The 27,100-nt window shown below is 54.3% G+C and overlaps 11 protein-coding genes across 11 annotated transcripts; 4 read left to right on the top strand and 7 right to left on the bottom strand.

Annotated features, from left to right (window-relative positions):
* Positions 1-3,533: 3,533 nt before the first annotated feature.
* Positions 3,534-4,060, bottom strand: SETTUDRAFT_163047 (uncharacterized protein). Its single transcript, XM_008027303.1, has 2 exons — positions 3,956-4,060; positions 3,534-3,904 (listed from the first exon to the last, which is right to left on the bottom strand). Exons 1-2 carry the CDS (start codon positions 4,050-4,052, stop codon positions 3,762-3,764), a joined length of 240 nt encoding a protein of 79 aa, XP_008025494.1. The 5' UTR covers positions 4,053-4,060; the 3' UTR covers positions 3,534-3,761.
* A 475-nt stretch (positions 4,061-4,535) lies between these two features.
* On the top strand, positions 4,536-6,375 carry SETTUDRAFT_115571 (uncharacterized protein; the record flags this gene model as incomplete). Its single annotated transcript, XM_008027302.1, has 3 exons — positions 4,536-4,940; positions 4,994-5,881; positions 5,928-6,375. The coding sequence occupies 3 exons, from the start codon at positions 4,536-4,538 to the stop codon at positions 6,039-6,041; spliced, it is 1,407 nt and encodes a 468-aa protein (XP_008025493.1). The 3' UTR covers positions 6,042-6,375.
* Positions 6,376-6,932: 557 nt separating this feature from the next.
* On the top strand, positions 6,933-8,164 carry SETTUDRAFT_41427 (uncharacterized protein; the record flags this gene model as incomplete). The annotated part of the gene is made up of 2 exons (XM_008026929.1): positions 6,933-7,190; positions 7,253-8,164. Exons 1-2 carry the CDS (start codon positions 7,110-7,112, stop codon positions 8,162-8,164), a joined length of 993 nt encoding a protein of 330 aa, XP_008025120.1. The 5' UTR covers positions 6,933-7,109.
* A 786-nt stretch (positions 8,165-8,950) lies between these two features.
* On the bottom strand, positions 8,951-10,299 carry SETTUDRAFT_41426 (uncharacterized protein; the record flags this gene model as incomplete). The annotated part of the gene is made up of 3 exons (XM_008026928.1): positions 8,951-9,054; positions 9,125-10,221; positions 10,275-10,299. 3 exons carry the CDS (start codon positions 10,297-10,299, stop codon positions 9,046-9,048), a joined length of 1,131 nt encoding a protein of 376 aa, XP_008025119.1. The 3' UTR covers positions 8,951-9,045.
* A 324-nt stretch (positions 10,300-10,623) lies between these two features.
* SETTUDRAFT_31252 (uncharacterized protein) lies at positions 10,624-13,110 on the top strand (the record flags this gene model as incomplete). Its single annotated transcript, XM_008026851.1, has 1 exon — positions 10,624-13,110. The coding sequence occupies one exon, from the start codon at positions 10,624-10,626 to the stop codon at positions 13,108-13,110; it is 2,487 nt and encodes an 828-aa protein (XP_008025042.1).
* Positions 13,111-13,310: 200 nt separating this feature from the next.
* SETTUDRAFT_19459 (uncharacterized protein) lies at positions 13,311-14,801 on the bottom strand (the record flags this gene model as incomplete). The annotated part of the gene is made up of 2 exons (XM_008026725.1): positions 13,311-14,053; positions 14,132-14,801. The coding sequence occupies 2 exons, from the start codon at positions 14,799-14,801 to the stop codon at positions 13,311-13,313; spliced, it is 1,413 nt and encodes a 470-aa protein (XP_008024916.1).
* Positions 14,802-14,998: 197 nt separating this feature from the next.
* On the bottom strand, positions 14,999-16,442 carry SETTUDRAFT_87903 (uncharacterized protein; the record flags this gene model as incomplete). The annotated part of the gene is made up of 2 exons (XM_008027301.1): positions 14,999-15,770; positions 15,826-16,442. The coding sequence occupies 2 exons, from the start codon at positions 16,440-16,442 to the stop codon at positions 14,999-15,001; spliced, it is 1,389 nt and encodes a 462-aa protein (XP_008025492.1).
* A 294-nt stretch (positions 16,443-16,736) lies between these two features.
* Positions 16,737-18,988, bottom strand: SETTUDRAFT_163046 (uncharacterized protein). Its single transcript, XM_008027300.1, has 5 exons — positions 18,924-18,988; positions 18,586-18,877; positions 17,614-18,538; positions 17,302-17,566; positions 16,737-17,239 (listed from the first exon to the last, which is right to left on the bottom strand). Exons 1-5 carry the CDS (start codon positions 18,971-18,973, stop codon positions 17,080-17,082), a joined length of 1,692 nt encoding a protein of 563 aa, XP_008025491.1. The 5' UTR covers positions 18,974-18,988; the 3' UTR covers positions 16,737-17,079.
* A 530-nt stretch (positions 18,989-19,518) lies between these two features.
* On the top strand, positions 19,519-20,440 carry SETTUDRAFT_135381 (uncharacterized protein; the record flags this gene model as incomplete). Its single annotated transcript, XM_008027299.1, has 1 exon — positions 19,519-20,440. One exon carries the CDS (start codon positions 19,519-19,521, stop codon positions 20,371-20,373), a length of 855 nt encoding a protein of 284 aa, XP_008025490.1. The 3' UTR covers positions 20,374-20,440.
* Positions 20,441-20,605: 165 nt separating this feature from the next.
* On the bottom strand, positions 20,606-22,577 carry SETTUDRAFT_163045 (glycoside hydrolase family 61 protein). Its single transcript, XM_008027298.1, has 3 exons — positions 22,266-22,577; positions 22,125-22,212; positions 20,606-22,072 (listed from the first exon to the last, which is right to left on the bottom strand). Exons 1-3 carry the CDS (start codon positions 22,362-22,364, stop codon positions 20,841-20,843), a joined length of 1,419 nt encoding a protein of 472 aa, XP_008025489.1. The 5' UTR covers positions 22,365-22,577; the 3' UTR covers positions 20,606-20,840.
* A 1,593-nt stretch (positions 22,578-24,170) lies between these two features.
* On the bottom strand, positions 24,171-26,943 carry SETTUDRAFT_115553 (uncharacterized protein; the record flags this gene model as incomplete). The annotated part of the gene is made up of 2 exons (XM_008027297.1): positions 24,171-26,770; positions 26,874-26,943. The coding sequence occupies 2 exons, from the start codon at positions 26,941-26,943 to the stop codon at positions 24,519-24,521; spliced, it is 2,322 nt and encodes a 773-aa protein (XP_008025488.1). The 3' UTR covers positions 24,171-24,518.
* Between the last annotated feature and the right edge of the window lie 157 nt (positions 26,944-27,100).

Raw genomic sequence — 27,100 nt, 5'->3', positions numbered from 1 at the left:
CCACAAAGTTCCACCACTCGAGTGCAGGGCCGGACGGAGTCGCTGCTGGCGAAAAGGGCCTTGGGCGGCTCTCAAGCAAAAGCTGCCAAAGGGGTGGCGAGGAGATGGGGGAGCTGTGGACAAGGCTGAAGGGCGTCAGCGCTGGGCTGGGGGGCGGTTATGCTGTGAAGGACGTCCAAAAGATATGCAGGTCGGTTGTCCAACCGCCTTCTTTTGGCCAACGCGGTGTGCCAGGGATACGATATAGCACTCGGCTGCTGCTGTCTCCGCTTAACGCTGCGCTTTAGCGGACGCAGTGGGGTATAATACATTCTGTCGAGTGCCTGGAGGCGCAGGGTGGCCATACCGAGTCGACATGGGCAAACCTGTCGTTCCTCCGGGCCCAGCTGCATCGTGCGTCAGAGACGTCTCTGGCCACATGCTGCAAACGAGATGGGCAGCAGGGCACGCAGGTTCGTGCGTACGTGCGTCAAGGACGCTGCCACGGCCACTGCCATGGCCAAGTCGCCTTCCGTTCCCCCATCGCCAGTTTGAGCATTCGACCCCTGCACGACGGGGGGGTGCACAACAACACTCGACACCGAGCACAGTCCTCCCAAAGCCGCTGGATCGTCGGTGCTGCGGACTCGAACGGATGCATGCCACAACACTCGCCGCGGCTTAGACTCGCAATCAAAAAACCATATTGGCTGATCGGTGCCATCCCAGCCCTATATGCGGCCGTCTTAAGCAGGGTGGCGTACCGACGCCGGCTCAACAAGTACCTCCAAGTACCTGCAAGTACCCAGGGCCCACCGACTGCTATAGCCTGGCCCGTTTCCCGTTGCTGAACGATCCAAGGCGCCCCATGGCGGTGATTGGCGAACACAGCCCGCGCCGTGGGTGTGTCCGTTGGCACACGAGCCGCTGACAACACGGGACCTGGCATTCTCCGCCATCGCCCACACGCCCTTCGACGCGACCACCACCGAACAGCCACGTCCTTAGCTGCAGGCCCCCCATGCCCGTTCCCCGGCTCGACATGCACTCTGAGGGCCAGCGCTACCCACCTCGCTGCCGGTCATACTGCACCCCAGTGAATAATCCGCCATCCGCGTCGCAATCTGCGCTGATCCCCTTTCCACTCGGCCTCGTGGATAAGGCCTGGCTGGTGCTCCATGGAGACGTGAAGGCATGCCGCCTCCTCGAAAAAAAAGGTCCCAGGTCGTTGATGCCGGAGTTTTCCCATTCAAACCACGCGGGCTTGGGCCACAGCCGTTCCAGAAACACGCCGCCTGTGCCAGGGCCGAAAGACATAGAGTGTCTGTTCATAACGATGCATTCCCAGATTGCCTTCGGTAATGCATCTTATGAATCCCATACACAAGCGTGAACAAAGCAGCCACCTGCAGGAGCCAGAGTTGAGTCTGCCAAGCCCGGACTGGGAGACGTCCCAATGTGTTCGCAATCACGTCTATAACGCATGCTGTTATGCCATCAAGTCTGGGACTAGATATCCCTGGCATGTCCAGCTGAGTTACGCCTGACCCATCCTACTCAAAGCTGCTTGGAAGCGAGTGGCGCCGGCAACGCTGTAAATTCGCGCTACGAACCCATCGTCTCTTCACGGTGCAGCATGCTCCGCGCTATTCAAGAAGGTGGGTGGGTGTCGACCGTCCGGCAATGAAGGCACCTCGCCCATCCCGAAGAGACCTCCTTGGATGTGGCCAGACCTTTCGATAGTTGGCTGTGACTGTGGTCACAGTTCCAGACCATGAGACCACTAGCTGACCCATTTCTGCTGCAGAGATGCCGGGTGGCAACGTGGAAGCACTTTCGCATCACTCCGTATCATGATTGTCAGGCAATCCTGTCATTGCTTCTTCAGCACCGTAGTTTAGCTTGGCTAGCACTGAGTGCCGCAGCGACTCCTATCCCAACGGGACACTGTCTGGGCCGGTTTTCGAGCGGCCAAAGTAATCGTGGCAGTGTTAAGCTCGAGTCTTTTTTGTTGCAATTACCGGTATGAGCCGGTATCTTCTCAGATCCAGAACAAATGAGTTCTGTTCGATGTGGTGACAGTGCTCTCTTTTGGGAGCCAGATGAATGGGTGACATGGCATACCAAAGTCATACGGCCAGATGCTACCCACCGTTATCCTGATGAATTCCTACCGTCGGTCATTTCGGAATGTCAGAGAATAGCGGATAGCTGAAACAATAGTCTCAGAAGAGCTTTGTCTCCTAGCTACACTGACCGGCACACGGCGAATTGCTCCCGTTATTTGAATGCAAGGGACGCACTAAAGGCACAACCTCCTCCCCGTAGTGAGCTCCATACGCAGTGCAGCCGGCTGATACTACGAACAAGAGCCATTGAGTGTGTCGCGCAAGCGTTCTAGTGCTGAGCAACTATATTTGGGTAACGACCAAATGAGACAGGCCGTTTGTCGAAGTGGACGCTCCTTGCACATGGAGAGTAGAGGCCAATGAAATTTTCCAAGACACGGGTCCACCGTAAGGCCTTTCAGAAAGGACCCTTTCTGTGCAAAGGGAGCAGTGCGTGGCAACACCCTCGCACTCCTGTCTCCACCGGAAAGGATTTGCATAGCTGCAGCGATTGACATGCGTCCAGTCAATTTGATACGGTAAACTACAGGCTCAACATATCCTGATAGCCCTGTGGCAACTCCAAAAATGAACTTTGACGGGGCTTCTGTGGGTTTGCCGTATTGTGGGGTCACAGAGCATATTGCATTGGCCAACAGCCTCCCTGGACCGGACGATCGTGCCGTACTTCGAGTTTGCAAAAATAAGGGGGGCTTAGGTGGCGACCAAGAAAGCAGGTCTGAAGGAAGGCCAGGCACACATTGGGCTCTGTCTTGCATCAGTGCCACTCACCATACCATTCTCGAAGAAGAATCAAAAGAAGGTAGGTGATTTCGCCAGACATAAGCCGAACTTACCACCGGCAAACGAGAGAAATGATCTCCATGAGCCGGGCAGGTTGTTCCCTGCCAGGGAGGTTCGTGCAGAGATGTGTTAGATCGAGCTGTGCCGCACAGTCATGGTGGCCCATGGGGTTAGGTATCCAAATTTTCGCAGATCCAACGCAAGGCACATGCCACAGGCGAACACGAGTGCAGCTTCCAACAGAGTAGGTAAAGAGGCAAGGTATCGCGGGACCTCAGGGCCGACTCACGCTCAATTTGATCATCTCTAGATATTGCTTGTGCAGCGCTTCACACCGCCGTACGAACCGCATTGCCGTCATTGATGGGCACATGCGGGGTTCAGTCGTGCCAGGTAGTGATGTGCTCGTGGATGAGACCATAGACTGCCCGATGTTCCAGCAGCATGCTGAAAAGCGGCTTCTAGGGTCAGCCTATCCTTGCTTGAGGGTAGTCATGTGGTTCAAAAAGGCTTGACAAGCCGGTGTGCAGACATGGACACGCAAACCCTGTTGCTTGCTTGCTTGCTTGCGCAGTGTGATGCGTAATCCTTTTGGTTTGTCAACGGAATTATGTGAAATGGCATCCGCCTCTGTTTCAAAAACGGTGCTCGGGGCACATGGAACTCTGGGAAATGTTCTAGAGGTTCCGTGCAGATAACCTGCAGGGTTTATATCAGGGCCTACCTGCGCGAAAGATGGACTGGAGCTGCGGCTTCCTAAGGTCTCGTCAAAGGGCCGGTTTGGCGCTCCCCCACACGTTGCTCAGTACATGTGTGCTGTCGAGGAAATTACGTGGCCGGATGCCGGGCCAGCTCCACGAGGACTGCCTTCTATGAAGAAGACCAGGATCGGTAGACCTGCCACTCGCACACGGCTGAGGAGTCTGCATCTTGTTGCCCAAGTGGAGCATCCACGTTTCTCCAGATGAGAGATGCATGCATCGGAAATGCTGTGGATTCCTCGCAATACGTCGCTGCCAACTAATGTTAGCTGGATCAGCCAGTCTTGTATGTTGTTTACTCACTGTGGTGCACGTTGGTATGCCACATACGTACCAGCAAGGCGACAGGAAAAGGCCCGAACCAATGCCGACAGTAATCTTGCATCTCCAGATGAGCCATGGCCTAACTCGGGCCAGAGGACACGGCTGAGCCACGATCTCTGGAAGATGACCGGGTCGGTGGAGACGGTCCGGGGTGGTGAGCTGCTGCTGCTCTACCGAAGCTTGCGGCCATGTTGGTCAATAGGCTTGAGTAATGCCGGCATCACATGGTCCGGCAGAGTTTTTCAGAGTTATCAGCGTCGTGAGCATGAGAAGGACAGTCAGCAGGATAGTCGTGGCGCGCAATCGTAGCCGCCGATAAGCAGGCATGGAGAATCCGCTTTTCGGCGTCGACAGGTGTGAATGACCTCGACTAGCATGGGCCGTGCACAAGCTAGGCCTAGCGCGTCATACGTCATTTCCGGTTTGGCGGCGGGCAGCGCTTCAACTCAAAATTAACGGCCCTGCAAGCGCCGCCAGATCGACTTTGCCGTCTCTGTTTGCTGGGCATCTCACGTTTAATCTATTCCAGAAGGTTACATACGAAGCACGCACCGTCATCATGTCGCTCGAGAAGATCACGACCATCTCCCCCATCACCAACAAGCCACTTCTTACACGCAATGGCCTCTCGGAGGCTGATGTGGAGTCTATACCTGAGACAGCCTCAGCTGCCTTCGCCTCGTATCGACAAACGCCACTCGCTGAACGAAAGGCCATTGTCAAGAAGGCTTTGAAGATTCTGAGCGACCGCCAAGATGTTTTGGGTAAAGAGATCACTGAGCAGATGGGCCGCCCCATTGCCTACACTGCCAAGGAGGTCGCCACGGCGGTTATGCGTGGCGAGTACCTGCTCAAGATCAGTGACGAGACGCTCAAGGACACGGATGGTGAGCCCGAAAAGGGGTTCAAACGCTACATCAAGAAAGTTCCACTTGGCCCCGTCTTGATTCTGTTTCCATGGAATGTGGGTGTCGTCGCAGATTACTGCCTCTTTGCACATGCTGAATATATATACAGTATCCGTATTTGACTCTCATCAACTCGCTAGTGCCAGCGCTGCTAGCAGGAAACTCGGTCATTCTAAAGCCTTCCCCACAGACGCCAACCAGTGCCGAGCAGATTCAACAAATCTTCAAGGAAGCTGGCTTGCCTGATGGTGTACTCCAAATCTTCCACAGCGGATCCTCGATCCAGATTGAGGCGATTGCGCGGTCGCCGAAGATTCAGCTCGTCTGCTTTACTGGATCGGTAGCCAACGGCCTTGCCATTCAACAAGCTGCCAATGATCGTGTTCCCCTTCGGATTGGCCTTGAACTAGGAGGCAAGGATCCCGCATACGTGCGTTCCGACGTTGATGTCAAGTGGGCCGCAGAAGAGCTCGTAGACGGTGCCATCTTCAACTCGGGCCAGAGCTGCTGCAGTGTCGAGAGGATCTATGTGGACGAGAAGATCCATGACGAGTTTGTGTCTGCAGTCCAGGAGGTCCTCAGCGGATACAAGCTCGGCGATCCATTCGACAAGAGCACCCATGTTGGCCCCGTAGTATCCAAGCGATCTGCAGAGGCCATCCAAGCGCATATCAAGGACGCTCTGGACAAGGGCGCCAGAAATGCCACTCCGGAAAATGATACGTTCAAGAACCCACCCGCTGATGGCAACTACGTCGCTCCGACGCTTCTGACAAATGTCACTCACGAGATGGCAGTCATGACCGAGGAAACGTTTGGTCCTGTGATTCCAGTCATGAAGGTCAAGAGCGATGCGGAGGCCATCAAGCTCATGAACGACAGCCAATTTGGACTTACGGCCAGTATTTGGACAAAGGATGTTAGCAAAGGCCACGAGCTCGCCGACGACGTCGAGGCCGGTACCGTATTTGTCAATCGATGCGACTACCCCGCACCTGTAAGCATTCCCTGCGTCAGATGCGCAACAGTACTGACAACATTAGGACTTGGCATGGGTTGGCTGGAAAGACTCGGGCAGAGGTCAGACTCTGAGTAAATTCGGTTTCGATCAGTTTGTCAAGCTCAAGAGCTATCACGTCAAGGACTACCCGAAATAGAAGCACCGGCATGAGGCACACAGGTAATGAGTACAGGAGACTCGACGCGAAACTGTCTCTGCCTGGCGAGAACGGTTCCAACAACATGACGATTCGTAGTCGCTAAGGGCTCGGCGTCGGACTGGATAAATCTTACAAAAAAGTGCCGCACGCCGTTCATGAATTTCGACAGATGTGACAATGATGACGATCGCATCGAGAAGTGCCGTAATATGGGTGTTATACTTTCGAGTCGCTATGCAAAGTGGCACTACCAGGCACAGGCGACGCGACGCGCTCTCCGCGCAATCACCTGAACACGCTTATCGCAAGAGTATATCAGTGTGGAGAAACCTTTTGTGCCCACTAAGCGCCCCGTCCCGCGAGATGAAACATTCTGTTGCATATGGACAACCCCTACGGAGCTAACATAAACTTTAAGACCCCCATGGCGGGCAGAGAACACAACACTGATTCAAGAATGGCAGCACATAAAGACAGATTGCGAGCCGCGAATTTGGACAGTTTTTAAGCATTGGGCTTTTGCTCTCAAGCGCATAGGCCTCTCTAAGCTAATAGCTGTTGCTATTGTGCACGTCCTCGTGTGCTCTGTGGGCAGAGTCCCTGACAAAAATAAGCTTTGAGGTTTCGAACGGCGCGCCCTCGGATGACCATTGCACAGCCACCAGCCGTCTTAACGCGGAAAAAAGCAATGTCAAACGAAACAATGACTGTAGTTCATAAGCGATGGTCCGACATCCCAAGGTGGAAAATTTTACCGACTGAGGCATTGGGAAATCAGATTACTCGCCGTTTCCCTTGACTTTCTGACTGTGTCTGTTTATATCTTCTTTCTTTCTACACGCCTAATGACTGTCTACCGGCCCGCGCCCATCTCTCTCTTTCATCTCTCGTCTTTGGGACCTTTGGCGTATCCCTTCGCATAATAGTCTGTTTCATCGAGTTTTCTCTGTTTCTGTTTGCAACGTCTCTGAGAGACCTTGCCGAGGATCGCGTCGTACATTCGATCAGCTGTGTTTCCCTACACGAAGACGCACGCAGCGATTCAGTCGCCAACTCACACATACGATGGCTGTGGACAAGATGATTGCAAAACTCCGACGATTCTTTCCGTGCTTTGCCGAGCGCGAGCGAGAAGATGTTGTCATTGTACGTGCTCGTCACATTGTCGCGTGTAGCATTCTCACTTCTAACACAACACGCGCACGCAGGGCGATCCCACCAATGTTCGCCACATGGAGATCTCGGAACAGCTCCCCGGGCTGACAGACGCCCAATGCAAGAAGATCCACGAGAAGGCTTCAAATGACGCTACTCGCCTTCTCAGCCTCCGTTCCCATCCACCGAGTGCACCCAGCACGCCCTCCTCACCCGTTGTTGAAGTAATGCCAGTACCGCGACTCGGCCCAAATGAATTCGGTCCTGGATTTGCGAGTTCCGTCTTTGAATTCCCCATATGTGATATTGAGTCGCCGTTTGCATCTACAACAGACCTGCACCTCGCCGTATCAGATGAGGAGGCGCGCAGCGACACCCCGACTGGTCCTCCGCCTATGTCGCACGATGATGTCAAGGCAGATATAAAGGTAGAGGTAAGAGTAGAGGTAAAGGAGATCGAAGAGGAGCAAAATCAACAAGAAGAAGACTGCGACGAGGATTGCGAGAAAGCAGGATGCGACGAAGGATACGCCCAGAGCATATCGCAAATGTCCATCCCGCCACTAGACCGCCTCGCCTTTGGTCCCGAATTCGCCAGCTCACTGCTCGATTCCTCCCTAAATGAAGCTTCATCGCTATCGGGAACTCTCACTACCAGACCAGATGCCGCCTCCCTGAGAGTCGCATCGCCCGTTGAACAGACTACGTCCCCATCAACACTCGGCGCGCAAACACAGAGCCTATGCGACAGCGCCAGCACCTGCAGTTGCCCCTGCGAGAAAGAAGAAGAAGAATACGACGAAGACGAGTACGAAGAAGAAATCCGTCAGCCGCAAAAACAACAACCACACTCACAACGCCAATCACAACAGAAGCCACAGCCGCCGCAAAAACAATTCTTGACTACTTTTGATTTCGAGTTTGCCGGCGACGACGCGCGGTATCGCTTGAGCTTTATATGCTAGTAGGTGGGAAGAGGGGGGTGGGGGATGGAGTTTGGTCTTCATGTATGTATGTAAGTATGCACACACACACATATAATGGGTATGATGGAGTTGGAGGTGTTGTCGTTGTTGTTGTTCTTGCTGTATAACCTCTTTTTTTTTTCTCTTATGCATGAATGTCGTTATATATCTATGTATTTTATGTGTGTTTTATCTGGAGAAAGGGGGGTTGTGGGAGGGAGGAGAAGCTACTCACTGTGTACGTTCTTGACAATTCAAGGTCGAGAATTTCTATACGTTAAGGTCCCTGGTGAACCTCGCATGTGTCTTTTTCTTTATTGTAATTAATGTTTATGTTTTTTCACGCTTGATTGATACTTGATGATGTTTCTTTCGTTCGTCATTGTTATTATGATTGGTTTTTTTTTCTCTCCTCTTAACCTTCCTCCACGCTCTACCCTCTTCAAACGCACGATAACGGTTCCCGCGCCAGATTCTCATCTCAACTATGTTTGTCGTACCAGGATCGCGAAAGCTTATTCCTCCGTTTCCGAATACCTTTGCTTGTACCCTCTTTAGCACTGATCGGATGTCACTTACTCTACGTAAACTTGATGTGGAGCAAGAGCGTGTGTTGAGGATAAAGCTGTGTCTTTCTGTCCTAAGCAAGGGGGAGGAGGATAAAAGTTTCTTTTCTTTTAGGGTTGCGGCAGGTGATGAAGCAGCGTCACGGGTGTGTTGAGGGGAGCGTGTGGGAGCAAAAGCGTGGATATGAGCAGAGAGGATGAAAGCGGGAGGATCGTATAGGGAAGAAGAGACTTTCTATGTACGACGGCCGAATGAACAGGGGAAATGTGTGGTCAATCATGAAGTTTTAGGTAAACTTGGAGTGTTGTGGGGCTTCATGATTTCTACAAGTTGATCAGATGTACAAGCCAACTATCTCATTGGATTCAACACGATATTATCAATCAACCTTACCGGAACCTGACGGCCCTCTGCATCCAGCTGACCCAAGTCTTCGCCTTGCTGCGGGTCTTCAACAGGCAGCATCTTGACTGCGCCGCTTAAGATGGCGCCCTTGGTATCGTCAATCACATCGACTTCCTCCATGGTGTCCGGGTCAGCAAGGCTAATGTAGTCGACTTCGAATCTGGCGCGCTTGCTGGGTTCCAGTTGCTCTTGCTCGAGAAGAGTCATGTCTGTGTGATCAAATGCAGGCCATAGCACGTCGTTGCGCATTCTTGTGCCGTTCATGTACTGACGCTCTGCTTTGCGGAGAGCTTGGCTGAGCACGATACCAACGCTGCGACGTCGTGTGCCCAGGTAGACATTTCGAGAGGAAAGGGCGAGACCGTCTGGCTCCCTTGACGTGGGAATAATACGCAGTTCCATGTCCATGTGGAAGTCAGTGAGTAGGCGTTTGATGACGCGGGTCTGCTGGATGTCTTTTTGCCCAAAGTAGACGCGGTCTGGGGCGCAGATGTTGAAGAGCTTCATGCACACAGTTGCTACGCCGCGGAAGAAGACAGGCCTGGAAGCGCCTTCAAGGACCTGGCCAAGAGGACGCATCTCGACAAAGGTTCCTTTGCCAGGTAGACTGCTATCGGGCGGGAGAGTGGGGTACATGGTCTTGGTGTTGGGCGCGAAGACGGCCGTTACTCGTCCCTGGCCTGCGCTTTCCAGCTCTTGGTTCAGCTGCTCTAGCACCTGCATGTCTGCCTCCCATGTCTTTGGGTATGAGTCTAGATCCTCGTTCAGCCCGAATTGTGTGGGGTTGACGTAGATTGTGACGAAGACGTCCGTGTTCTCTGCTGCGGCATGGCGCATGAGCGAGACATGGCCCTCGTGCAGGGCGCCCATGGTGGGTACTAGACCGACGGTGCGCTTGTTGAGGCGCAAGTCCCAGCGGAAGTCGCGTAGAGGCTTGACATCGCGGAAGATGTGCGGGTGTGAGGTCGGAGACGCGGTGTTGCACCGCGTCGCGGTTGTGGACAAGAAGCGGATGCGGCTACTTGTCGCGGATACTTGCAGCGGGCGCGACAAGCTCGACAGCAGAAAGGGGCGCACTGCTGGGACTGGTCGCCGTCAGCTGCATGGCTCAATGGCTAGCTAGGAGAGATGTATTCACCGGCTGCTGGTCGGAGTGAGGGCATTGCGGAGAGTTGCGGAGGTGTCGCGGAACAAGACCAGTCTTAGCTTTCAAGTTACGCAGCGCCCAAGCTAATGCGACGGCTTCTCCCTCGCAACTGTAAGGCTGACGCACAGCGGAGAGACGGCGACGAGTCTGCCATGGCCGTACAGTTGCGAGATGTCCATATTGTTTCTGCGCTCAAGGCATCGTCATGGAGCAGGTATAGCCGGATTGGGCCTAGTGCCCCACTAAAAAGATCCCAGGTTCGAGATTTCGGATGCCGTCTCGCAGTCTCTACACCCCGCAACATCCACGCCCGCCGACGACGCGGCCACCCGGAACAGACATGGGCGACGATGGCATGCTCCTCAATTTCTCCATCCCAGAGAGCGGCATCATAGCCAAGCCCACGTTCAAGGGCGGCAACTGGAAGAGTCGCCTTACCGCGAAGAAGGCGGCGCAGAACTGGCACACCAAGGCAACTGCACGACTGAACGGCGAAAAGGTGCCCAAGAAGGCGGTCGATCATGCGACCAATGTGAACCGCACAGAGCTGGGCCCCCGCACACCAAAACCTGCAGACAACGCAGACATTCTCGACACTGGCGACCGACCACCGAAGCGAGCGCGCGTGAGCGGAGACTTTAGGCCCAAGACGGTTGAAAAGACAGCCGACCCCAAATTCAGACCGCAGTCGAATCCCAATGCGACAAAACGGCCGGGCGAGCAGCAGAGTGCGCCAAAGGGCGGCAAGCAGGTCATTTCCTCGCTGTTCACGTACAACCCCACACCCACCAGCAAGCCGGAAGCGGGCGAGCGACGCGACGACGATGCGCCTGTCGAGCCTTCAAATGCGCCGCTTAACAGCGAGCTGCATACATTCACGTCCCTCGGCATGTCCGCTACACTAGCTACACATTTGATGAACAAGATGGATTTGAAAGCGCCCACGGCCATTCAGAAGGCTGCGATTACACAGCTGGTCAAAGACGACTCGGATGCTTTCATACAGGCCGAGACTGGTTCCGGAAAGACGCTATCCTATCTCCTTCCCATTGTGCAAAGACTGATGGATCTGTCGGCGAATATGAAGAAACGGAAAGTCGACGAGAACGTGCAAAGGAATTCGGGCCTGTTCGCCATCATCTTGGCGCCAACGCGAGAACTGAGCAAACAGATTGCCGTGGTACTGGAAAAGATACTAGGCTGTGCGCATTGGCTGGTGGCTACGACTGTCATTGGTGGAGAGAAGAAGAAGTCGGAAAAGGCTCGTCTGCGCAAAGGCATCAATATTCTGGTTGCAACACCGGGTCGATTGGTGGACCACCTGGAACACACAGAAGCGCTGGACGTAAGCAATGTCAGATGGCTGGTTCTCGACGAAGGTGATCGCCTGATGGAACTCGGGTTCGAACAAGAAATCCAGAAGATTGTCGGTGCTCTCAACCTGCGAATGCGCGCAAAGAAGGACGAAAAGTCGCGGATACCAGGGTTGCCGGAGAAGCGTACCACAGTGCTCTGTTCTGCAACCATGAAGATGGATGTTGAGAGGTTAGGCCAAATAAGTCTGAAAGATGCTGTGCATATTCGAGCCGATCCGTCTGAGAAAGGGCCGGAAGTGAGCGAATCGAGCAAGGGCCAGACTTTCTTCGCACCTGCACAACTGAAGCAATCATATGCTGTTGTAGCACCCAAGCTACGACTGGTATCTTTGATCGCCTATCTAAAGCGATCTTTCGCACGCAAGGGCTCGGTGATGAAGGCAATCGTTTTCGTATCGTGTGCCGACTCGGTTGACTTCCACTTTGATATACTTACTAGCAATCTCGAGGAAAACGAAGACCAAAAGGAAGATGAAGACGAGGAGGACGAAGCTACCGAAGACAAGAAGAAAGCCAAGAAAGCCAAAGCAGTACAATCAGATCCTACAAAACTCGAGGGAACAGCCGCAGAGTCGCCCATTTTATCGCCAAAGACACATTCAGTAACGGCATACCGCCTCCACGGTTCCCTCCAGCAATCCCTCCGAACATCAACACTCGCCCAATTTACCAAGAACAAAGAACCCTCCGTCCTGATAGCTACTGACGTCGCGTCGCGTGGTCTCGATCTGCCAAACGTCGATCTAGTCATCGAGTTCGACCCAGCCTTCGCCCGAGAAGACCATCTGCATCGAATCGGTCGTACAGCCCGTGCCGGCCGCGATGGACGCGCATGCATCTTCCTCATGCCCGGCTCCGAAGAAGGCTATGTCGACATTCTCAAGACAGACCGCAAAGACAGCGAAGCCGGGGTGCACATTGCGCGTCAAGACGCAGACGACATTCTCAACCGCGGCCTCATCACGAGCGGCGTAATGGAAAAGAACGCTTACATGGACAAAGCAACCGATCTCCAGCTTGCCATCGAACGCTGGGCCCTAGCTTCTCCCGCTCGCCTCGAGGCCGCCCGCCGCGCTTTCCAAAGCCACATCCGTGCATACGCCACCCACATTGCTGACGAACGCAAATACTTTGACATCAAAGCTTTGCACCTGGGTCACCTGGCCAAGGCTTTTGCCCTGCGCGAGCGCCCGAGCGGCATGAAGGTTCCTGGGCAACGAACCGGTGCTGGCCGCAACGACAAAACGCCCGCCAAGGTCCGTGGCGGACCCAGAGTCGACGGCGCCAGCCGCAAAGCCGAGCCTGTTGGCGCGTCGACAAGGAAGAAAATCGATTTGGATCTGCCAGAAGGTCAGGACACGGATGAAGCCGCTAAGATGAGAAAGGCGGTTCGAGCACGAGAAAAGTTTATGCGACATGCCGGTTTGGCCAGTGAATTTAACCTTGGGTGAAGGAAAGGACAATAATAATCTGTGGGGTTCTTGTTTGTTCATAATACTCTATACATGTACTTGGTTACACGTGCATATCAAGTATCTAAGCACTTAGCATATCAATACTATACCATATCATACCAAGCAATTTCTTCTCTCCAAGCAGCCCATGCAATCCGTCTCTATAATCCCTGTCTACGCAGCCAACAATGTCCCCGTCACGCATGCCTCTCCCTCCTACACAAAACGCGCTTAATCCTTGCCCACGCCCTCTTCACCCTCGCCTTGAACCTCCTCTTCCTCCCCGCCTTCTCGTTCTCTTCCCCCTCCACAACCTCCACAATCTGTCTACACCGCACCTGTCCCTCTCTCACATCTACACTTTGATCGTCATCGTCATCGTCATCATCATTGTCGTTGCTACCACCTTGACTACCACTACCACTACTACTAACATGACCAGCACTACTACTCACCCTCGGCCCCACAATCTCACTGCGCGTAACCCGCTGCACAGGCAGCACCGTCGCCATCCTGACACTAAGCGTCTCCTGCGAGCGGAAGAGCCTCGGATCCGTTTCTCGAGTCGGTCCGCTGGCTACCTCGCGATGTACGAGGTAGCGCGCAGGCCGTAGCGGGCGGACACGAGGGCCGCCCTCATTATTCTCATCCCCGTCCTCGTATTCAATATCATTTTCATCGCCCTCTTCAACGTACGCCTGGTACCGCAGCGAGCTACTTGGTTCCGGGGACGCAGATGGCGAGAAAAAAGCAGCTGTGGTGCTGGAGTGGCGGGTCAGGTCTGAGATTTCGTCGTCGCGCTCTGTGAGGGGGCTGAGGCGGTGCGGCTGCGGCTGGATGTTTGCGTCGAGGACGCGCAGGAGCGAGGGGATGTTGGGGGTTGGGGAGGGCGCGCGGGGAGGCGTGTAGGCTTGGTGTTGTTGGGAGAGTGGTGAGGGCACTGTGGGGGGGCGTGGGTGTTAGTATTGGGGAAAAGAGATTGTTGAGTCTTGACTCCAAGGGAGGAAGAAAGACTTACCGCTTGGTTTCGACTGCTGCTGTGTGGCGTCGAAAGCAGGTGGAAGTGCAGGGATCGGTGTGCCAGCCCTGGGGACCATGTTCTTCATCATCTTATTGCCATGGGGCTCTGGCTCTGGCTCTCCTTCTACTTCTGCCGCGCCGACCTCGCCATTCAAGGTGCTGAAGCTCGGCATGGGAGAAGGCGACTTTGTGAGATCCCACTGTATCTTGGGGGCCTTTGTGAGCACTGGTGTCTTTCTTCCTTTGGGCGGCCCCAAGACCCTTTCTGCCTCCTTCATCTTCACAGCTTCGTTGGCATCCACACCGCGTTGCTGCTGGCATGATGCTTGCTGTCCCCGAGAACTCGGTGGTGGTCTGCTGGCTCCCTGGCCATTCAGGCTGAGTGAACGTGGGCTTGCAGGCTGCGAATGAGGCTGAGCAACCTGGAGGCCGAGATGTACGCCGTTGGGCGGTGATGATGTGTTTGCCTTGTCTGCCTGGGAGTACACGGCTGCTGCACAGGCGGATACTATGTGTCGCGGAGATATCTGACTGCTTTGTGCTTGGCGGTGATGTGAAACTGGATGTGCCAGGCACGACGCACTGACTGGGAGTTGAGGTGACATGTCTACGCCTGAATCCCGAGGTGGTTCTTGATTAGACGGATTTGTCGAACTGGGCTGAGGCATAACTTGTAGAGAGTGAGCGCCTGTGCTGTATATTTGGTGTCTTTGTAGCGCAAAAGGGGAGGTCTGGTATCAGCTGGGCATATCGAAGAGTGAAGAAGACGTCTAGGGGAATCACAGGGTGTTATCTATTAAAGAACGTGTGAAGAAAGTAAGCCATGGGCCTACCAAGGTTCCATTTCTACCCTCAACTCTGGATACTATTGCACGGTCGCACCGCCTTCCAAATCCATGACAGGCTCTTGAGGGAGTGCAAAAATGGGCACTTTGCGACTCGGACTCGCCAATGGTTTCTGTATGCCTTCCTTCAAGTTCTTGGGCTTGAGCGTAGATATTGTCGAGGTGTTGTTGGCCAAGTTGGCTTCTCTTTGGATACTGGCCGTTGCTGATTCGTCCTCGTGGGGGTTGGGGGTACCGAGGACTGGTAGATGTAAATCTGACGGAACATGATTCGACAGGGATTCTCCAGAGAAATCGGTACCGTCGACTGTGATTTCGTCTCGCGGTTCCAATAGTTGGTGTTCTGAAGGCGTGTTCTGTCCGGATGGCTCTTCGCTGTCTGTTTTTGGTGTGGCACGTTTTTGCCGTGCCCGTGCAATCAAGTCTTCGAATTCGGTCTTGTGCGATTTTGCATAGCCTTCACCGTCAAAGTCCTTCTTCATGATTTTGCTCTCCTTGTGATTCGCCCTACCCCCTTGGGTTTGTTCCCATTCGTCTAGCTCCTTCAGTAGCTGTCGATGAGTCTTTCTCACAGTCGCATCTGAATCGCAATTCGAGTTGTAAATATTCAACCACTCTATATGCCGCCTCTTCATTAGATCCTTGGAACCCCAATTCGGGATGCCTATCTCTTGCAGCTTTTTCCGCAGTGCAGTCTCCTTCATCATAGCGTAATTAAGTTGTGATAATCGTATCGGTGGAGGCGAAGGGTCTATTTTCCGTGTCTGCAACACAGTCGGGAATGCTGGTTTTCTGAAAGAAGACATTGTCAGTCTGTGATGCTCCAGGCAACATCGGCTATACATACTTTGACCTGGTGTTTCGCCCCTGCGAGGCATCTGGGCCGGTGCAAGTGTCCAGATGGTTGTAGACCAGCTCCTCCTTCATCGCTCGGCTGCAAACTGGACATTTGACCATGCCATCGGGCACAAAATCCTCGTCGCCATCGTCTTCGCTATCAGCGATCTCAACAGGCGATGCCGCATTGCCTCCGTTGCGCTGGCTTTTACTTCGGGTCTGTCGCGATCGCGTGTGCCTGACATTCTCATCCTCTTCCATGTCTGTATCGTCTAGCTTTCTCTTCTTTTTGCTAGTCGCCTTAGCCTCGCCCTCTTTGTCGGCGCGCGCCAATTCCAATGCTTTCGGTCTCGCCTCTTGGAACCGCATCACCACTTCCCTGACTGCAATATTCGGCGCCAATTTGTCGCTGGAGCAGCCCGTCTTGCAGCTCGGACACTTTCCATCTGCTGTGATGCATCTTCGTATGCATATCGAACAGAATGTGTGGTAGCAGGACGTGATGACCGGGTTGTTGTAAAACTCCTTGCACACTTCGCAGCGCAACGCAGCTTCGAGTGGTTCAAAGGCAGGTAAGGACGTTTGGATCCAGTCGGTGGAGTCCGGAAGGTCAAAGGAAGAGTCCATGGGTCTGTCGCACACAGGAATCACCTGGGGTGAGCGAGGGTTGACAGGCAGATCCGTTTCGCTAGGGTGAGACGCGACTTCGATCGCGTATGCGCCATCACGTGATGACGCTTCGTCATTACCCGATTTTGACTGGGGGGTAAACGCTAGTTGGGTTGTGACAGCCTTGCGTCTTTTCGCCATCCTAAACACAACATTCAGAAATCTTTACGGCACATGCGGATGCTCAGGTGGAAGTTAGTGAGGGGAACTAAAATCGCGTCAACGGCAATAAGCGTTCGTTTGGAATGGATGCTGGCATTAACTAAGTGACTGTCACTTTGTCGGCCGGTATATGCTTTGAGATTCATTGTGCTTTGATTTCATCATCTTTCAACTCGCGTTTCACTACAGTTAGTCCTGCTCTTTGAACCTTTGATCATTGGTCGCAGGTGAATTCAACTCATCTGTTGATTTCCATTCAAAGTCATCCGCAAGATTGGATGCACTTATCCCGCCTGTTAGTGAGAATGACATCTTGTCTCCGCAAACTGGGTACAAGGTCGCGCCATTTCAGATCACGGCTGCCACAATTCCTTCTTGTTCGATCATAAGCCAAAGTCATGTGGCACCACACATCCTGACAGGACTACTTTCCTCAAACCCTGAAAACAGTGCTCTTGCTCTTGATGCCATCAAAAACACACGTATTATCAACAGGAACATATTGCTTCGTGATGGCCTTGATGATTTCCTGTGAGACTATGCCTCCTGTCAAGGCGCCAATATTATGGAGTTCAGCGCCGCCAGCTCGCACGCTGTCGAGTTGTTAGCTGGATTTGCACGAAGAGTGTTCGATAGCAGGCCTGAATTTACTTACAGTTCACGTGCATAATCTCCAATCTGTAACGTGATCGCTACATACTCTCCCTCTTCGACTGAAGCGTTTGCTTCCTTGATTAAGTCATCTGCAATTTTCAAGGCGATTCCAGTGAGTTTTTCGGAGTCTGCGTCTGGGTCGCGTTCTCCGGCAACACGAGGTGCTCCACCCAGGTCGTCTTGATCATGCGTCGCAGCAAACTCATCCCAGGCTAGGAATGCAATGTACAACGGGATTTGTGAGTCGGGAAAGGTGAGCATCTGAGCTACGGATTGTTAGCAACCCGTCCATTTCTCATACTCGCAAACCTACCGATTGGCTTTGCGCGATCACCCCACTTGATCTTCTCGCCTGCTCTCGCGACATGAAACGGTCGCCCACAAACTAGTTTGATGTGCGCTGCATTCTTGCAGAATATTTCAATGTCCTTCTCGTCAATTGGTAGCTTGCGGTTGGCATTTCGCTCCAAGAAGCGCACGCTCTCCACGACCTCGGCTAGATCGCGTCGTGCTTTGGACTTGTAGACATTTTGTAGTTGGATATAGTCTGCCGAGCGAGCCTTCATATCCGGTACAGAGCCAGGCACGGGCAAAACATTGTACTTGGTGTAGAACAAGCCAATGGCGTTTGCGATGACCCAGAAGCTAGGTGAGTCCTCGCGGATCAGAAGACACTCTGGCGCTGTGAAGATCTCCTTGACTGCGCTGCCTGGCTGAGGTGGATTCAGAGACTTTAGCACAGCTGCTACAGCCTCGTCAAAGTTCTCTTCGCCACCTTCTGGGTTGTTTGTGCGTGCGGCTTGCGAAACGGTAATTCTGAATTCGGTCTTTTCCTTGTATGTCTGCGGTGCTTCTCCTCCGTGTTCCTTCTTCCACTTCTCGAGGAAATACAGCAGCAATGCTATCCATGGAACGTGCCCATGGTTTTCAGCCTCCATGTTTTCCAGATCCGCTGTCTTCTCTTCGGTATATTGTAATAGCTCGGGCCACGGCTGCACTAATCGAAGGTCTGATGTCGTTTCAGGGCTCGGATGTGTGTCTACAATGGGGAATGCGGGAGGCAGGTGGACGGAGAAGTGGGAGTAGAAGCCGACTGAATGGATATAAAATAATGGAATGAGCGCAGCGCTTGCATGATCAGAGATTTTGGCGAGGATGTCTGGGCGGATGGGCGCGGTCGCAATGATGAGGGAGTAGGGTCGCAGAGCGTCTGGTTGTGATAGCCATGACTCAATAGGCTGGTTTGATTAGCCAAAGTCAAGGAAGATGCAAGCAGTGCCCGTACCTCTGTGACAAAGTGGCCGTTGACATCAGGGTTGAGCTCCTTGAGTAGATTGCACGTGTGCTCTGCACGGAAGCCTCGCAAATGCTGGTCTTCAAGGAAGAAGTTGACGCCCAAATCTGCCTCTGTGACGACGGCTGGATCTTGAATTGTGAAGTCGCCGATGCACGGCAGTACAAGGTTCTTTAGCGTCTCTACGCCGACAACACCCGGGCCGGAATTGATGAGCAGGATATGGGAGCTCTCCAGCGCGGCCTGGCCTGTAGCTCCCCAAAGGCGTAGCTGGCGATCATACCTGTTGCCGTTAGTACATGGTGCAGAGCCGGGGCAGAGAGACGGACTTCTTCTCCTTGGCAGTTGGGCCCTGGACGGGAGGGGGGAGGTCCTCCATGGTCGCAGCTTGTATCTTGTTGGGCAGCGGCTGAGAGGAATGGCAAAGGGTGTTGTCTGCATAGTTAGCGGCTATTACCTATCGTACTAGGCACCGGCGCCGGGACGCGCTCAAGCTGTCGGCTCGCGCTAAGTCGCCTCATCCCTGCCGCGGGGTATCCAAAGGCGGGGCACGACCACCGTCATCTTTCGCCGCACCCCCGTCACCCTGGGACAAACCATTCACTTGCATCCAAAGCACCGCCGTATCTAACTGGGAAGAATTGCAGTGCTCTGGTTGCAGTGCGTGCCGGCCCATGCCCTTGAGAGTTGCAAACTTCTGCACTGTCAGTATAAATCAGCAAGCGCCCAGCATCAGTCATCTCACGCCTCGACTGCCCCTCCAAAATTCATCAGCCCATACGTCTGCTATACTTACGTCCGTTTCACGTTTGCTTCACCGGAAAATTTCCTCGGCCTCGCCATCTGCCCAACCCTCTGTCCCGACCCAGCCTGCCACCTCGCAGACTCTTCCACACCACCGCACCCCTCAGAAACGCGAAAAACATGACCGACACAACCGTAGAAGCCGCCAAACGTGCTGCCGCACAAAAGGCCGTGGAGAACCACTTCAACCCTTCGGCGACGCACGTTGGAATTGGATCTGGCACCACTATTGTCTACGTGGTCGAGGCCATCAAAGAACGCTCGACCAACCCCAATATTCTCTTCGTCCCTACTGGCTTCCAATCGCGCCAACTTGTCATCAATGCCGGCCTGACTGCCATTTCGTTTGACAGTCTTCCAGATCATGTCATGCTCGATGTCGCTTTTGACGGAGCTGACGAAGTTGACGCGGACCTGAACTGTATCAAGGGAGGAGGCGCATGTCTGTTCCAGGAGAAGCTGGTAGCGGAGCGCGCCAAACAGTTTGTCTGTGTTGCAGACTACAGGAAACGACAAGACCGTCTCTTGACAAACTGGCCCACCATACCCATTGAAGTCGCGCCCCTTTCTCAGCTCAAAGTTGCTGCTGCGCTGAGGATGCTCGGATCAACAGGCCCTAAGCTCAGGACAACGTTACTGGAGAAGTCAGGCCCCCTGAAGACGGACCAGGATTTCTACATTCTAGATGCACCTTTCCCTCCCCTGCTCACGACGGCCGACATGAAGGCTGGCAAGGGCAAGGGTGACGGAAGCGACGGTACATGGGAAGTCAACAACCTCAGCCGCGCCATCAAGGAATTGACTGGTGTCCTTGAAGTTGGTATTTTCTCTGGCCTCAACGGCATCGAGGCGCAGGCTCTTCGCGAAGTAGACCAAAGCACAAAGGCTGTAAGAGGTGGCCAGAAGCCAGTCGCCGTGTACTTTGGTATGCAGGATGGCAGCGTCATGGTGCGCACGCTCGAAGGCGAGACCTAAACCTGAACTTGACCAATTGAATACGTCCAGTCACCGTTGCCGTCCCTAACACGGAACAATGCAGAAATTTACTTTTTTTCTTTCTTTCTCGTTTTTTCCTTTCTTTATCAACCCTACACACTAGCGCACTCCTCCATCTGCAACAATCATCTGACGTTTCAACATACACCAAAGACTAACACGAGAGTTTCACACGGCAGTCATGAAAGAAAAGACATTAGTATCATCGTCGCCATCATAATCATAATCAGATTGACCATGGTTGATTCTATCTGAATAAAAAGAAAAGACACGAGCAAGGCAAGTTTTCATTCCATGCCCAAACAGAGCCAAACCAGCTCGCGAGCCCCTCCATAGTCGAGGCCGCAGAAAGGTAAAATGTTGTTTCCCCCCTTTGATGATTCCCGCATGTCACATATACAGGCAGAACCTCGCTTTGTATCTCACTTGGCACCTATCCGCACCATCTAAGAACGGTACATATGCCTCCTGGGGTGAACGGCAGCCCTCTTCTTGTAGCCGCCATCCGGGCCAGGCGTAGGAGTGACGTAGACGGTCGTGGTCACGACGGCAATGTCAGTCACGTAAACGCACTTGTATCCCTCGGGGCATTCCTGGGCCGGTGTGGGAGCTGGTGCCTTTGAGGGAGAGGGAGACGAGATAACAGGAGGAGGTCCGTATCCGTCACCGACTGAGGGCTTGGGCGCAGCAGGCTTCTCGGGCTGGGGAGCGGGCTTTTCAGGCTGAGGAGCAGGCTTGGTGGGCTTGTCGCTTGAAGGAGAAGGGCTCGACTTTGGTGGAGCAGGTGCATAGCCGCCATCCTGGCTCGACATGACGGGGCCTACATCGATGGTCTTCTTTGCCGGCGTCAGAATCTTGCCCTTGTTGGGCGGGCCGTTGAAGTTGCCTGCGTTGCATTCGGCGTTGATGCCCTCGCACTTGTTCGCCCAGATTTTGCAGCCAGCGGCTCCCGTCACTGGCGCCGCTGCATAGCACTTGTCGCTCTGTGCCCAGCAGTCCTCGGCAGAAGCCCAGCATCCCTTCTCGGTCGTGTACGACGCAACTTCCTTGCCGCACCAGTTTCCGTTCTCCACGATGCAGCCTTCAGGCTTGAGGCCAGTGGTTTGCACATTGGCCGACGCCTTGGACACGCCGCGCGAAGTGAGCTTGGCGATCTTGGGCCCGGGCACAACGTACTCGCTCGCAGGCCTGTTGTAGATGTCGAAGTCGGTCGAGGGCTGGTTGTAGTCGACATAGCCAGGGATGGAGACGGTCGTCTCAGGGACAAGGGTGCCGCTGCTCTGGAGGAAGATTTGCGCGCAGCCAGTGTAAAACTGTGGGTCACCGTCCTTTGCTGCGTGGAGAGCCAGAATCTCGGGGCGAGCGAGGTAGTCGCCTCCCAGGAGGTTGTCGGGGAGCTTGACAGAGAGGAGACCGTTGTTGGCGATGATGTCGTCAGTGCACCAGCGCTTGGTCGCCGTGTCGTAGCCGTGGTCGAAAATCTTGAACCAGCCGTCACCAGCAGCCGTGTCGGTGGTGGCATCGCTGACCTTCTTCAGGTAGACGGCACAGGGACCCTTGTGGCCGGGGTCAAGACGCTCCTTGGAAGGGTCAGAGGGCCAAGCGCGGATCTCAAAGGTAAGAACAGAACCGTCCTTGACGGGCTGGACGCGCGAGACACCCTTGGTGCCACCAGCATCTGGACAACTTGGTCAGTCATGTACACGAAACGTAGGGCATGGAAAACATACTGCAAGCCATATCGGAGCTGCCGAGACCGCGAATAGGAGCGCTGCTGTGCTCTGGATCGTTACTCATGCGGATCGCGACACCGTCACCCTGGTTCCAGTTAGCACCAAGCGAATTTGCTTGGGAAGGGCGTATCGGCATACCACGGGCATGCCATTGACGTAGTAGTCGGTAAAAACAGTGTGGGCCAGGACCGAAGGGGCCGAAGCCAGGGCCGCAACAAGCATAGACTGCGTCTTCATTGTGTTTTTTGCTATTCGAGAAATTGGTTCGTAAAAGCAGAAAGAAGAAGAAGATTGTAGATTGTTGGCTCGAAGTGAAGGACGGACGTCGGTTCGTCGTGTATCGGGGGTCACTAGGACTCGGTGTATGTATGTACGTGTGTATGTAATGAATGGATGTGCCGAGCTAGCGACAGTGAATGAAGGAATGGAACAGGCTGCAAAGCGCCTTTGAAAGAGCGACAAAGAAGTCGGAAGGTTTTTGAGTCTTCGTGAGAAGGGCGGAAGGGTGGAGAGAAAGAGGGAGGGAGGGGAGCACAAGACGGCGCTTCTGAGCGCTTTTTCATTCTCGCAGCGCCCAGGCCAGACCAGTGGTGCTCATTGTTCCGATGTGTGATTTCCACCTTAGTTTACTGTTCCCACTTGCACGCAGCACATGGCTCCCTTGCCCAGGCAAGGCAAACGTGTGCCTCTCGGGCGGCCCCCCCCCCAGCAAGGCGCACAGTCTACTCCCTGTGCCAGATCTCCAAGCGCACAGTTCCCTTCTGCGACTACACACATAGACTTTCCCTGTCGCAGCCCCGCCGCTGGGGGGTAAAGCGCAGGTTCCGCAGACGGCACCGTCAGCCTTGAGCGCTGCAGCTCCGTAGCCAATCACGCAGGACATGAGGTTGCGATGCTGAAACATGAAACACCCACGCACTAGCTTAGCGAGCGTACTAGCCCTGCATTGGGTTTAGCGCTGCCGTGCGGTGGCATCGCATCCTTTCCTCAGACAAGACGCTAGCTCAGGTACCGCGCTTTGCTCATTTCATTCTCACCACCACCTCCTCTTTTGGCGCCCCAACCGCTCCACCACACCATGCCGTGGCGCGAACCCGCTGCCTGCCTGCATACCCAGGCGCCCGCCCGCCCGCCGTACACTCGTGTATGCACGTATAACGTCAGAGAGAGAAAGGGCGCCCGCCCATTCAATCGATACGAAGCCACTCTATTTTCGGCACAACGAAGCGCCATCCATCCATCCATCCATCCATCCACGAGCCGGCGACAGCTGCCTTGTCGCCTATTTTTACCGTGGCGTCTACGGTCGGCACGACGGCGGACGGCGGACGGTCATCACCGCTGCTAGTGCTAGTACGAACTGTCGGCAGCCTGGAATCTCTCTCCTCATTTCGCCAATCCTCCACATGGCTACCTGTCCGTCTGCGACTTTGCCAAGAAGCCAACTCTTCGTCCCCCCCCCGCTGCTCGCCCGCCCTAGGCCCTCTTCATTTAATAAAACTTGTTCCCGCTCCGCGGCGCGCCGTGCGGCATGCTAATATCGGGTCTCGCCCCTTCTCCGTCATTCGCTTGTTCCGCGCCTGCAGTCATCTTACGTTACAATACCCCGACGCAGGTTTTTCGTTTCTTTTGTTGTCTTGCTGGTAATTCCCGAGCGCCAAAACTACATGCTGGACGAGAACTGGGTTTGTTTCAGAAATACTCTCTTGCAGCTATTGCAGCTGCTGCAACACCGCACCAGGCTTGCATGTAACTATACAGCAGTAAGCCCTTTTTCTCTTGCTCATCTCCCCCCCCCCCTTTTTTTTATGATTTTGCTGCAGACCGGCTTGTCGCCCTGGTGCCACGTTACTACGTCGTTAGCAAACACGCGATATCGATTAGACTGCTGGACCATGACGATGTTGCCACACCACCCCCTCCCCCTTCCCCTTGAATAATACTAATAACAACAACATTTAGTACGTGGTGGCTGACTCGCTTAATGCCAGGTAATCATCACTTGTCGGTAGGTAGTCAGGCCCCCACCGCCTTGCCCCCCGGGTTCCGAATACCCAGCCTTCCGGTCTCCCCCGCGCCGTGCCGCAATGTATGTGTGCAGGTAGGTAAATGCTGGCAACAATAAGAATCGTATTGTTGCTCTTGCGAATCCACAGGCCCCTTCCTGGCTGTGGGCAAAAAAAGGCCTAGACTGCGCGCCATGGATACAGTTCCGAAACCGTGTCGTGGTGAGATTGCGAAAAGAAAAAGAAGCATCTTGGGCAAATTGCTGTGTCTCGTGTAGGAGAAGCAGAAAAAGGCCTCTACCTACAGTACCCAGATGCCAATAACAGGGTATTCTGCATCCAAAGGAGAACCGAGAAAAAAGAAAAAAAAACGAGTATCCCATCATCATTTGCGGCCTGCCTCCGCCTCCGCCCTCTCCAGGATGCCTTTTACAATTTCGCGAAAACTTGATGTGTCCTGTGCATGCCGTGCTCCGTCTCGCGTTGTCGTCTTGGTCGCCGCCGCCGCCAACGAGCGCACCCTTCGAGTAGCCCACCTCACGCCCGAGACTTTGATTCCATACACGTCTCGAAATGGCAGCTTGCTGAAACGTATCTCGACGCCCTCAGCGAACACAACGCCTTGCTGCTGCTGCTTGAGGCGACACACAATGGCCGGCTCGAAGCAATGTGCCGCATGCTCGATTCCCACATCAGCAAGTCCCCTTTCCACGGCACCGATCAGCCACTTTCTGCCTCTCCGAGTCAGAAAGTGCAGTTTCTTGGATTCGCCGAGCGAGTTGGTCGGTAGCGGGCGGTCGCACAGTGGCCATACATTGCCGAGTGTGGTTTGCGTGCTCCCCACGCGCGAGCTGCTCATGTAGCGATCCAGCTGGACGGCGTCCATGGGGCTAAACAGCGGATCCCACGGTATCGGCCATGTACTCAGGGAGATGAGGGGGCTGAGCAGAAAGCCTTCTGACAGCTTAAAGTCGTAGCGGGGGCGCGGCGCGATCTCGAAGCTGGGCCGCACCCACGGCGGGATCGAGGGCGGAGTGGAATCCGCATATTCGGGGTCAGTGTAGATGGCCTTGCGCACGTTGTCGAGGAGTTTGTGTTTTGCGATGACGTTGGCCGAGGGGAAGATGGTCGTCGGATCGACGTTGTGGCCGAGGGTGCCTTCGATGCGCTGGAAGACCGAGAGCCAGTGGTCCAGTAGCTTGATCTCGAGTGCAACACGGCGGGTGCGGTCGCTCATGACGCCAAAGCGAGCACGCGATCCTTCGTACGCCGCGCTGTAGGCTAGAATGGCGTTGGCGTGTTCTTGGTTGTGCAGGCACACGTCGCCGAGCCATCGCGCGGCCGCAATGTCGCCCTCGTCGAGGTTCTGCTGGTTGAGAAAGACGCCGTTGAAGACTTTCTCGAAGAGACTCTTCGCTTTTGCGAAGTCCCCCGTAAGTGACGCGCACACGCCGAGGAGGTGCTTGAGGATCCGGCGGTCGGGCTGTGTCCCTGAGGTGCATCGCTGGCCACGCTCAACAGCCGCTAACTGGTCCTCGAGGAGTCTTGCCGCTGCGGTGAAATCATGCCGAGCCCATGCTGCTACTGCTTGCTGGGCCGTCCAGTTTAGATCTATCGTGATTGAATCTTCTTGCTCGAAATACGACGGAGGTGCGTCCATGTCCGGTTCAACAGGAGCAGCTGGCGACGTAATCAGTGTAGTGTCTTTCCCAGCCACAGTTTGCACCACACTGTGGGTACGAGGAACCGGTACGCTCGGAATAGCATCGCCATGTGAACTAACAGAATGGCTGGTCACCAGAGAACGCTGCGGCTCAGCATACAACGAAGCAGCATCTGAATCCGCACGCAGTGACGTAACAGACACAGACTTCAAGGACTGGGCCCGCGAGGTCGGCAAACTGCGTATCGACAGCTGTGTTTGAGACGGGGCTGGCGAAACAATCCTGGGTACTTCCAGATAATTCGACGGCTGTCTAACCTCGGATTCCGCAAGGACAACCCCGAGATCCTGCGAGGCCGAGGAGAAAGCATCGTGCTGGGGTCGTTCCTCGAGGAGCCTCCCTTCATTCACGGCTGCAACGAGCCAATCTACAATGACATGGCGGTAGCAGAGCGCCTGCTGCTGCGTGACGCCTACATCTTCCAAGTCACGGAGAATCTGGCGCCACGCCTCATCGTCCGTCTCGTCGTCGTCACCATCATCTTCCAGTACAGTAACCGAAGTAAGCCGTCCAATCGACGCAATGCTCTCTTCCCTATGCCCGCCTCTATAATCCCTCTCCAGTCGCTCCAGCGCCTCGAGAATGCGAACCTGGCCATCATGCATCAACGACGTGTAAAACGCATTCAGCAGCGCTACGCTCGCAACCAGGCGCTCGCGCAGCTGGCGCAACCGCTGCGGATCATGTTTAACGCGGTCCCACACCCGCTTGCTCTTTGTATCCAGCCCGTTGTAATGCCGCAACAGCGCATCGAGTTCCTGCAGCAGCTCCACGCACGGCGCACACGCATCTACCAGCTGCTGCTGCTTTGCCCGCGGTATCTTGGCGTACTTGTCGTGGATGTCTTCGAGCAGGTTGGTCAGACTGCGCGCTTCGCTACTCAGCGTCTTGTAGTCGCCCGGACAGTCGCGGCCTGTAAAACACACACACACACACACACATTAGCAGCCCTTTTGTGTGTACCTTGTCGAGAAGGGGTGTGGGATTAAAACGCTCGAAGAAAGAAAAAAACGAACAGTTCTTGTACACTTTCCCTGCTAAATCGCAGAGCTTGATGATGTCGGCGATGCTAATACCAAAACTCATCGCGGTGGTCGTATTCCCTTCTACATGGTCTGTTGTTGTTGTTGTTGTTGTTGTTGTTGTTGTTGTTGTTGTAGTTGTTTATTCACAGCGTCGCGTCGTCGTTGACTATATATAAAGAAATCCGTCGCGAAAAAGTGAGGCCAACGCCCGTTTATAT

The sequence above is a fragment of the Exserohilum turcica genome, assembly GCF_000359705.1.
Source record: "Exserohilum turcica Et28A unplaced genomic scaffold SETTUscaffold_2, whole genome shotgun sequence".
Lineage (NCBI taxonomy): Eukaryota > Fungi > Ascomycota > Dothideomycetes > Pleosporales > Pleosporaceae > Exserohilum > Exserohilum turcicum.
This window is presented reverse-complemented; position numbering and strand designations above follow the sequence as displayed.

Bases quoted from the DNA above. Each gene is read 5' to 3' on its own strand.
- SETTUDRAFT_163047 (XM_008027303.1), bottom strand. From the start codon at position 4,052: ATGGCTCATCTGGAGATGCAAGATTACTGTCGGCATTGGTTCGGGCCT. The intron at 3,905-3,955 runs GTGAGTAAACAA...ATTAGTTGGCAG, and splicing joins GCATACCAACGTGCACCACA to CGACGTATTGCGAGGAATCC.
- SETTUDRAFT_163046 (XM_008027300.1), bottom strand. From the start codon at position 18,973: ATGGAGGACCTCCCCCCTCCCGTCCAGGGCCCAACTGCCAAGGAGAAG. The intron at 17,567-17,613 runs GTAGGTTTGCGA...AACAATCCGTAG, and splicing joins TGATCGCGCAAAGCCAATCG to CTCAGATGCTCACCTTTCCC. The intron at 17,240-17,301 runs GTAAGTAAATTC...ACAACTCGACAG, and splicing joins GGAGATTATGCACGTGAACT to CGTGCGAGCTGGCGGCGCTG.
- SETTUDRAFT_163045 (XM_008027298.1), bottom strand. From the start codon at position 22,364: ATGAAGACGCAGTCTATGCTTGTTGCGGCCCTGGCTTCGGCCCCTTCG. The intron at 22,213-22,265 runs GTATGCCGATAC...AACTGGAACCAG, and splicing joins ACGTCAATGGCATGCCCGTG to GGTGACGGTGTCGCGATCCG. The intron at 22,073-22,124 runs GTATGTTTTCCA...CAAGTTGTCCAG, and splicing joins CAGCTCCGATATGGCTTGCA to ATGCTGGTGGCACCAAGGGT.